Source organism: Ambystoma mexicanum, chromosome 1p (assembly GCF_040938575.1).
Source record: "Ambystoma mexicanum isolate Mex_15411 chromosome 1p, UKY_AmexF1_1, whole genome shotgun sequence".
Classification (NCBI taxonomy): Eukaryota; Metazoa; Chordata; class Amphibia; order Caudata; family Ambystomatidae; genus Ambystoma; species Ambystoma mexicanum.
Window position 1 is genome coordinate 427,224,243 of NC_090921.1, and position 10,916 is coordinate 427,235,158.

The following is a 10,916-nucleotide window of genomic DNA, read 5'->3' on the forward strand; positions in this document are numbered from 1 at the left end:
TCCATGGAAGGTGGCGGCGTCGCCTGCTGAGACCACGTGCATATGGACAAGCACGGAATGTGTCCCGCCGAGCCGACCATCGGCAATGCCTCCACACTGCATGTGACATTTGCCTAAAGCACTAGAAGGACTGGGCATGTACGCACGAATGAACCCTGAACGTCACAGGTTCGAATCCAGGTGGGGAACTAAGATTTTCGGAGGTTCTCTGACCTGCCCAGGATCACACCGTTTGGTCAAGTGTGGAGCAGCTCTTCTGGGCTACAGTAGACAGCTCAGCCACTCGACTAGTTCAGAGCTCGCCCTGCCCCTCACAGTGACTGTTTGCCCTCCGCTAGACCCCCTAGTTGAAGTTCGCGTTGGCTTGCCCGTCTGCCCCTTGTTACCCGCCGTGCGTGCTTTGACCGGCTATGCTCTTCTATTTCTGGGTGCTTCGGACGGGTGCCAGGGCTGGGGTAAACAGCACCGACCCGCCGTACATGAAGGATGGAAACAAGGAAATGTCAACTTTGTGTCAGTATTTAGGGGCACAGGCGATACACTGGCGCTGTTTCCAAGCAACCATCGGTGGCTACCAAGTACCAACAGACGGTTCTTTTCAGCGCCCCCCTTGGAAGTGGTTTGAAGAAGAAGCGGACTGGCCTATTTGGGAATTATGCCGATTTTACTGCATGCCAGTACCGGGAAAAGGCATGAAGGGCCCGGCCAGCGCCTATCCTGTGCCAGGTATGGCCACAGATGCAGAGGCGTTGCTGGGGGGAGGGGGGGCTATGGGGGCTATAGCCCCTGGTCTTTTGGTTGTAGCCCGGGATAGAATCTCAGGAGCTACAACCAAAAGGCTATAGCTAGCCCCCAGTCCCGACAGTTCAGATATTAGCGTAGCCCCAGGTCTTTTCCAGACCTAGCAACACCTCTGCACAGATGCCCCCCCCCCTCTTGGCAGTAAACACGACGTAAATAGTACCCGCTCAGCCCATGTATAAAAAATAGCAGACGCGAAGATAAACCGAAAGGATATTACGGAACCACGCGCTTGTCACTTGGATAAATATGCAATGTATTTACATATGAGGGACTGTCGCATGAGGGGGTGACCAAGGGGATCATCAAAGACCTTGATTAGGAATATTCTATAGTCTGCCAGGTTGGCTGCGGTTCTGCTCAAACTGAGCCCTTCCAACTATGTTATGGTGGCAAAATGGCCGACACAATCAGGCGTCCATGAAAGAAATCAGGCCCTGCAGAGAATGGCACCACTTACGCAGCAGCCAGGTGAACACTGTGCAGGCACTGTAGAGGCCACCGATATCGAGTCCTGTCTTGACGAGGGCCATATGTGGTCGAAACACGTGTTGACATCGGGGCATTTAAACTCTAAAACACTTTTGGAAACACAAATAATAGCATTGAACTCAAGACCTCAAATATTGAAGTGGACCTGCGCATGATAAGGGGTGACCTATTATGTAAAAAGCAAACACCACAGGTGGACAGAAGCATGGCCTGAAATAGGTGTGTGGCTGTGGCCAACATTCAGATGTGCTGCTTTGTATTGCCTTTATTTATTTATTTGTGTTGACCGTTCCGCCTGATGCTGAGCCGATAATTGTTCTGTTTAACTCGGCGCAGAAATGCATTGCCCAGGATTGTAGTTCCTGTTTCTGCCCCCACTGTAAATGCCCCTCGTAAAGTAGCGCCGCCTGCACCCGGCTCCCTTATTCTGTTTTTCTGAAACATTAAAGGGACATCTCTCTTGTTGTCCGCAAACCGCATGTTTAAAAGGCCCTTTCATCGCCTCCTCTTCTGGGAGGAAGGCGGATGACAGCTGAGCGAGCGTGAAACAGGAAGTGCTGCTGCAGCAAGTGTTTGTGTGCTCAAGGAGATGTCAATGCCTGTCTTCTTATCCCTCCCACAGATAACGGGGCCCTGACCGTTTTGCAAGCAGGAAAGCACGAATTTCCCTTCAGCTTCCAGCTGCCTGAGTAAGTATGCTTCACGTGCCCCATCCCCTGTGTGTGCGTGTGTCTGAGCGCGTGGGCACACCGTATGGGCTTAGTTCATGGAGGTTTCAGCGTGCTGCAAAGTGGCTTTGCACTGCCAACAAACACCTTGAACTCGCCCTGATTCACAGAGCGGTGCAAAGTGTATTTTTGCCGAGCACTGGTCACCGAATTGCTTTAAGGCCCCATTTCCCTGTTCTATGCACCCCACCTCTCAGACTCCACCCAACCCCTTGATAAACTCATTGGTCCTTTCTGAGTCCAAGCAGCACTTGAAAGCAACCATTTGAGCTGCATAAGTGCTTAGCAAGCGCAACCGGTAAGCACAACTGTTAGGGTCCACAATTCAGTAAATACACACTTGCCACTACCTAAGCATACATTTATATACATCAGAGTTTACTCTCCCACTGTGGTGAAATGAAGCCCAGTGGTGTGTGGTTTGCCCAGGGTCACAGAATGTGCTGAAGTGGGGATTGTGGGACTGGAAAGGTTTAATAGTCAGTGTTTGCATTTTATAGCAGGGGACATGGACAGGAAAGGCCAAAATGCACACATTAATGTTCATCTTCATTTCTTGCTTCCCCAGGACCCTGGTGACCTCTTTTGAAGGAAAGCATGGCAGTGTGCGCTACTGGGTGAAAGCCAAGCTTCACAGGCCCTGGGCCACCGTCAAGAAGGCTAAGAAGGACTTCACTGTCATCGAGCCTATTGACATCAACACTCCCGCCCTGCTGGTAAGTCTGGAGGGTACACTCCGGGGGGGGGGCTGACTTGCCCAAGTACCATAACACAGTGGGGTCTCCAGGGGAACTCACTGTGAAGCTATACCTAAAGGGACCCTCTTCTCTTTTTTTCCTAATGGCGACTTCTGAGGGCTACCAAATTAACTGCAGTTTTTTTCGTGTCATAAAAGCCTGACCCTTCACGTTTTGTCACGTGGTGTACTCTGTACACTGCAATCCATCTACTTTCAAATGGAATTATGCTGTGTCTGTATTGGCTTCAAAATGTATTTCAAGGGTCACTGAAAAGGTTGGCCTGGTCTACAGAATAAAAAAGGTCATCATGTAGTTCAGATGTTTCTTTCGGGAACTGTGTTGATGTGAGCCCTAATGCCCTTTGCCTTCCGCAACAGGCCCCGCAGGCTGGCACAAAGGAGAAGAATGCCCGCGCCTGGTATTGCAGCCTCGGACAGGTTTCAGTGACCGCCAAGATTGACAGGAAAGGTTACACCCCAGGTAACTTGAAGTTATGAGATGATATGGTATTTATAACGCACCTATACACAAGTGTTTCAAGGCGCGACGTGGCAAGGGAGGCAGAACAGCGGGGAGACAGAGACAACAATCTTACTAGGCCAGATGACATTGAGATCATGCCAATGCTGGGCCAGGGGCTAGGGGAGAAGTGCGGGTGAGAAAGTGCAGTCCATGGGAACGACAGTAAAAATAAATATAATAATTAAGAGCAATAAGGGTAAGTGTAGACATCTGGTGTCAGGTGCTGGTAGGGAACTGTAGGGATACAGAAAACAGTTGCCAAGTGCAGGGGATGCCAGGGAGGCAGTGCAGGGGTGCAACTGACGGAGGAGGGGACTTGAGCCCGAGATCAGAGGGTAGCCAGGTGACCAGTACATAATCAGTTTCAGCCAGAAGTTCAGCAGGGGAGAGGAGGAGAGAAAGCAGAAGCAAAGAGGAGGGTTTTGAGGTGCTTCCGGAACCAGAGATGGTTATCCTCAAGTTTCAAGGAGGCAGGGAGGCTATTCCAGAGGGAGGCCCCAGCCAAAGAAAGAGATCTTCCATCAACTTGTTGCTTGGAGAAGAGACTGACCCTGAGAGAGTTGGAGGTGGATGAGCAAAGAGATTGAGAAGGAAGATATTTAGGAAGAGAGAGTTGGAGGTATTGAGGCCCCAGGCCCCAGAAGGCCTGTGGATGATGCAGAGGGTTTTGAACTTAATCCTCGCAGCCACTAGGAGCCAGTGCAGAGATTTCAGTCCTGGAGAGATACGATCCCTGGGCTTGAGGCCAAGTACAAGTCTCGCAGTCCTGTTCTGGATGAGTTGCAGAGGGCGGAGAGTAGAAGCAGGCAGATTTAGAAAAAGGCTGTTACAATAGTCCAGCCTAGAGAGAACCAGGGCTCTGGAGACAGTGAGTGTCTGGGGGAAGGAGAGGAAAGGAAGAATATCTCTGAGGAGGTGCAGCTGGTAGGGTGACTTCTTAGAGACGCCAGAGATGTGAGGAGAGAAGGAGAGGGTGGAGTCAAAGATGACCCCAAGGTTTTTAGCCTCACAGGTGGGAGCAGGAAGAGAACCAAGAGAGGCCGGTCACAGAGTGACAGGAAATTACTAACACAGAGTTCAAGTTTGCATAGGCTGCTTTTTGGTTCCCATCGCCTATACTGTTCAACACCTTGGGAGCCCACCTGGCACAATGGGGTGTAATATTCGCCCCCCCCACCCATTGCCAAACACCTACTACCCCATCATGCTAAAGTTATTGGGGTGCTGTTTAATTATTCAATATCAATACAGGTTTTGCTAGCCTCGGGCTAAGGGGTTTGCAGGTCTCCATTTTTCATAAATCACCTAGTACTGGCTTGTAGCCGGAAACTGGCAGATCGGGCCTCTGAGGCACAGAGCGAGGAGGCAGATGGTGGAGCTTAGCACAATTCGGTCACGGCGGGATGAGACTTTGGTCCTGCGAGGACTTAGCCACTTGAAGATCACAGTTCTTTGGGCAAGACCACGTCTTTGGACATTTAATTAAACAGACATAGCCAGACCGAGCAGGTCCGGGTGAGGGCAAACAAGTTGATAAAAGTGAACGGAGGATAGCACAGGGGCAACGTGGTGGTCTTGAAAGCAAGACCACGCAGTGCAGCAGAGGTTCGAATCCTGGATCCGTGCTTAGGAACTTAACTCATATCGATGTTAAGCACGTTATGAGAAACTGATAAAAAAATTAATAAAATAATGTGAGAGGATATCTGTATTTTGTGCTCTGCGAGCTTGAGACTTTCACCACAAACTCTTATGGAAGGGGGTCACTGTAATCTGCTTTTGAAGGGTCAGAGTCACCAAGCCTCTCATTTCTCTTGCAGGTGAAGTCATTCCCATCTTTGCCGAAATCGACAATGCCACTTCCCGGGCTGTCGTGCCCAAGGCGTCCATTATCCAGACGCAGACCTTCATCGCCCGGGGAACCATGAAGCAGAAGAGCGCTGTGGTTGTGACCATGGCGGGGGACGCAGTGGCTGCCGGTAAAAGGGAGACTTGGCACGGGAGAGCTCTGAAAGTCCCGCCTCTCGGCCCGTCCATCACGCAGTGCCGGATCATCCGCGTGGAGTACGCGCTGAAGGTAAGGCCCTGGTATGGCACTTAGGGCATTGGGAGACTGTGATGGCGGGAATAGATTGGACCAATGAAATTAGGGGCTGGGGGCAGGTCCACAAAGATTGGGATGCCACCCTGTCTCCAATACCGGCTGTGCTATGCCAGGCTATACATTCCTCATAGGCTAGCTTGCCTCTAACAGTACCATAGGAGAAACCCAGACGTAGCGCTCTTGGGCGGCAATCGCCTTTTGACACGCATAATGTTGCCAGCAAGACAGGTCACCCAGGGGCTCTCTTGCAGAACCCTCCTGGTAAACACTTTTGTTCTGAAATAAAGTTCTTAAAATAAATGTGGCTTCTTTCCACACACATTCTGAAAACAAGCTTCGGGTTCCACACCTCGCAGCATACACGACAACCTTGGATAATTCAATATGGCTGCAGCTTGCGCAGCACATTTCATGCTGCCCTTTCCATCCGCCTCCTCTGTGAGAAAAGCGCCTTATTGGTTGCGTATTCGGTGTGACCTTTTGGTAATATTGACTTCCTTGTGTCACGTGTAGGTGTGCGTGGATATCCCAGGCACATCCAAACTGCTCCTGGAGCTGCCGCTCGTTGTCGGGACGATCCCCCTGCACCCCTTTGGAAGCCGGACGTCGAGTGTTGGCAGCCAGTACAGCGTCAACCTGGACTGGCTACGCATGACCATCCCGGAGCAGCCCGAGCGTAAGTTTCCTATTGGCTGGTTATGGGTTGATGGCTGCGTGGGGTAGGACGAGACAGTTTAACAGCAGGGTTAAATGAGTGGTTCTAATGGGTAGGCATAATACTTGGTAGAGCCTGGTGGGGTGGTTCAGTCAGAAATAGCGCGGTACTAGTGAAATGCAGCGGCACTAGTGGGTTTTCCAGGTCTAGGATCACTGCTTGGAGTCCTTTTCCTCAAAAAGCAATCCTTCAGTTACGAGCAGGTGGTTCTTGAGAAGAGGTGCGCCCCTGTTAAGAAGCGCCTCACTATGAAGATAAGACGTGGCGGTCCCTTTATTTGGTTGCCATGTTTCATGATCCTCCAATAAAATGCAAGATCGTTGTATCCTTCCAAATGGAACCCAGAAGTCTTTGCTGCAGGTGCAAACGTGATATAGGGCAATCAATTGATGTGCTCACAGTTGACAGACACTGCACTGGAAGACCAATATAGCTGGGTTATAAGAGTGTTCATGCCCCAGCAATCTTCAGGAGGCACAGGCTTTTTTAATCCTGCCCGCATCTCCCTGCCTGGGTGCCTAATTCCCTCAGTAGTGTGATCTAAAAATGCCTCAGTATTTTTGGAAAGTTGCTAACCTGGGTTTAGGCGAGCAGGTTCTTTGAACTTGGTCAATGGGACCTTTCCAGGAGGCATAGGGTGGGATTTGAAAGGTGGACAGTACCTACTGTAGACATACTATTCCTTTTTCTGATCATTAAACCCGTACCTGCTCATGGTGAAAAGATGAGAACCCTTGTGTCTAACCTCTGCCCTGTTTTGCTTTGCAGCTCCTCCTGAATACTCTGCCATTGTGTCCGATGATGACTCTGAACACAGCATGTCGCCTCCACTGCACAGCGACTTAGATCTCCACCTGGAGGGGCCATTCTATGCTTACATCCAGGAGTTCCGCAACCGTCCACCTCCCCTGTACTCTGAGGTGAGCACTGCTTCCAGCATGTTTCAGCCCACATGGCAGGCATCAGGACTTCATAATAATAGCAATGTGTGTTCTTAGAGCGCTTCATGCTGGCTTTCTCCCGCCTCCCCGTACTGTAATAACACGCATTTTTATTGCCAAATGTAATGGTACTTAAAAGGCCCAATTAAGGAGAGGCTCCATTTTTGGTTAAGCAGCATGGAGCTCTAGGTTCTAATCCTAGCTTGCCTGCACCAAGCTGCGTTATCCAGTGCACATTGCATGTTGCCTTCATTATCTGCCTAAGCATTGAGTGCGTCCAAGCATTAGTCTATACAAACCACTGCACCGATAAAGGGTTCCATGTGATAATGTCCCAGCAAATAGGCTGTGTGGTAATAAAGTTGCTGCAAAAAGGCTGTGGTCTGCGGTGACATTTTCACTATGAACCGGCGGGGGACACCCCTGGAAACCGCTGTTTTAAAAAATGTTTTATTTTTTTCCCCCAAGGCGAGCGGGGGACAGCCCCGCTCTCCTCACAAATGGTCACCATACATAATGTCGCCACAGCCTTTTCCCGGCGACCATTTGTGTGGGGGTAATATTACCGGATACCTGATAAAGTGGGCAGAAGTCACAATGATTTCTTATGGGAATTCAGGACGAACATACTTGCACTTAACCAGGAGATAATACCCGACACCAACCCTGATTCATGGAACCATGCAAAGTGTATTTTTGGAGTGCAACGTCCGGGCAAAGCCATCGCATAGTCATTTTTGCAGTACAAAATGACTTTGCCCGGACGTTGCACTGCACAAATACACTTTGCACGGTTCCATGAATCAGGGTTTTGTGTCCGCAGTGCAAAGTCACTTTTCAGCAGTGCAAATTCACTTTCAAACGGGGAAATATTCCATGAATCGGCCCCATAATGTGGATGCACAATCTAATTGTGTACACCCAACTGGGAAAGAAAGCTCAGTGTGTTCAGTGCTTGTTCTACCGATATGTATCAATCTGTAAATTATATTTTCATATCTCGACAAGGCCGGAATAGACTGTTTATCATCCTTCATCGGATGATACACATGAGCACCATAATGACAACTATTGTTAAAATAGCCACAACACATACTCGCTGTGCACTATATTGATTAACATACTAGTCCGCAAAGATATGTCTACTAAAGAAAGGGGAGCTCCCAACAACATTCAGAAACCCAAATGAAACAAATGCTCCAGGCGCCAAGCCGTGAAGCCGTGCCAGCGGCAAAGACGGCACTAGTATTCCAACACAAACAACTGGAGCTCCAGAAATAATAACGTCAGTAATTTAGTGTCCCGCCAGTCGTTTTCTGAATTGGACGGAATAAATTACTTGTCAAAGTCTAAAACCACTGACATGAAATTGACATACATTGATTGAGTGCCACAGTCCTTTGCAAGGGAGAAAATTGGCTTGAGCCAATCGGCAAGGCGGCCCCTAATGTTTCAACCAGTCAGAAACCTGCAAATGGGGGACTGAGAACCGAATGTCCTTAGATCTTGATGTTAAACCTTGTGACATGCAGGAGAGAAATGTGTGTGACTGACCAACATCTTGCTTTATCCCTTCCAGGTGGATCCTAACCCGATGGACAGCATGAGGCCGCGCTGCATGACATGCTGAAGGAAACCACTGCAAGGTGCCGTTGAACTAGAAGGAAGCAACCCTCTCTGGGGGTGATTCTCTGGATTTCCGCCCCTGGTGGAACTGAGTACGTTTTTCTCAGGTGCCGATGGCCACCGCGCGGGGCATAGTGTGAACTGGAGCCCACCGGCATCCTGCGAGGTGCCCGCTTTGAAGTCCCGGAACAGGCCAGGCCTTGGACAGCATGTTAGTGGGATTGTTCAGCCCAGTCGTTTGAACTACATGGGACTGAGTGGTTTATAAGCTGGTTGGGCCACCTAGGCCGATCCGCGCTGTAAGACTTTTTACAAGGCTAGCGGTTGAGTAAGAAGCGGCTGTTGGAGCAGTGCCATTGTTCACCCTGAATAGGAGTTGGGGGCTCCTGCATCCAAGGAACGCAGTGGGCGTAAGGTGCTTTTATAGGAAGAGAAGAGGCTGAGTACCCTTCTTCGAAGTCAGTTGTGATGGTTCGAACTCCGGCGACTTGGAGACAAGCCATGGCTTTGCGGCCCAAGACTGACTCTGCTCACTCAACCCCATGGATTGCAAAGAACTTTGGATTCTGCACATGCCCACCCTAAGAGGGCACGTTGGCTTACCTCTCACTGTAAACAGTACTCACACTCTTGCTAGAATCCTAAGATGCTGAATTTCCAGGGGATATTGGAAAAAAAAACACTGTAAAGGGGGTCAGTACGTTCAAGAAGGAGGATTTATAGCATTGTTTTACATTTATGAATAATGACTTTCCATAAGCCATCGTTTGACTCGCTTAAAAATGTAAGGATAGGTCGATGATAATATGAGTAATTCTGATCGTGGCATGGGCCGCAATCAGCAGGCAATTGCTTGGCGGCGGCTAGATCTAAGATCTGACTTTAATGATACCAGCAGCACCATCAAAACACTCACGCAAACCCATTGTAAGCAAACTAGCAGGCTGCATACACATTTACACCAAAAGTGAGTTTTTTTGTGCCTTACCATAACTGATGGAAATGTGTTGTTGGCCAGGCATTGTGAATTGAAAAGCAAACTGTTTAGACCACGTGATAATTCCATGTCTTTGGGGGCTCTGTGCCCCATTCTTGGGGGTTTAATTTCACTCGTGAATTTACATCTGGGATTTCTAGTCTTGTTTTCACATCAATGGACTACATCGGAGTAAAGTAAAAGCAAACTCCAGCACTGGATTTGTGTGCTCTCGGTGACATGGAGTCAGCGGATTGCCATAAGTACTACTCAAGTGGTGTTCGGCATCAAAGGACGTGCTTGGAAATTGGGAAGACATGAGTTTTGTGTTTTTGGCCAAACTGCATGGTGGGTGAGCACGGAGAGGGGTGCAGACCCCCATAACTTGGTGCTATACCAGTATTAGTTTTCTAGACATGTTGCCTTTGCATAATAATTTCGTTTCCCAGTAAAGCCATATTTGGAAAATAGTACTATTCCAGTTAGAAGAGCTTTTGGTATGTGACTCGAAGTAAGAGTATGGGTTTATAATGTCTTTACAAAATGTGCATTCCAGTGCTTACCAAGTGACCTTTGCACCTTTCCTGATAAAGATGCGTGATATTTATAGGCATTTCCTGTTGGAGGCCCAGAGAACGGCAGGGTTATTAGGTTGCCTGCTTGTGGAGTGTTACTAAGCTTCCAAGCTATACCAAAGGAAGTCCAATGGATGTTACGTGGCATTTTTAAAGCGCTTGCATGCCATTTGTATGGCCTCAAAGCGCTGAATGAAAACCAAACGTGTCAGTGCATTTACATGCCTTTGTATGACTGTTACTCTGTTGTAAAGGTAATCTGAAAGAATACTCTCTTTCAAGAAATTGTCATGTTGTCACTTTGAAAATAAAATTGTATTTTTTCTACTTTTAACTAAGCCAATAGTTATTGATGAAACTTTAAGTTAGATTTAAAAGTCAGCTATAACGAGGTCCTCGTGGCATAGCGTTTAATGTGGTTACATGGAGGGATAGACCTACAAAAGGAGGGGCCATGGAAAAAGAATAGGAGAAAAGACGAGGGAGGGCATTGGAGGAGGAAAAGGGAGAAAACCTGCCGGAGGACAAGAATGGGAGAAAAGACGAAAGTGGGCACTGGGGGATGGCGGAGGAGAAAACCTGCAGGAGGAGCTAGAGGAAAATAATGGGAGAAAAGACTAGAGAGGGCAATGTGGATGGAAGGGGAGAAAACCTGCGGGAGGAGCAAGAGGAAAAGAATGGGAGAAAAGACGAGGA

General features: G+C 48.8%; 1 protein-coding gene across 2 annotated transcripts in view; it reads left to right on the forward strand.

Moving 5' to 3' along the window:
• The window catches only part of LOC138572076 (arrestin domain-containing protein 2-like), a 136,509-nt gene extending 125,955 nt beyond the window's left edge, over window positions 1-10,554 (forward strand). For both annotated transcript variants that reach the window (XM_069649244.1, XM_069649243.1), the window contains exons 2-8: window positions 1,916-1,982; window positions 2,590-2,737; window positions 3,139-3,241; window positions 5,104-5,360; window positions 5,901-6,063; window positions 6,871-7,022; window positions 8,623-10,554. In XM_069649244.1, the coding sequence (XP_069505345.1) occupies window positions 1,916-1,982; window positions 2,590-2,737; window positions 3,139-3,241; window positions 5,104-5,360; window positions 5,901-6,063; window positions 6,871-7,022; window positions 8,623-8,673 (941 nt within the window). In that variant the 3' untranslated portion in view covers window positions 8,674-10,554. The remainder of the gene's footprint in view (window positions 1-1,915; window positions 1,983-2,589; window positions 2,738-3,138; window positions 3,242-5,103; window positions 5,361-5,900; window positions 6,064-6,870; window positions 7,023-8,622) is intronic.
• The last annotated feature ends 362 nt before the right edge of the window (window positions 10,555-10,916 follow it).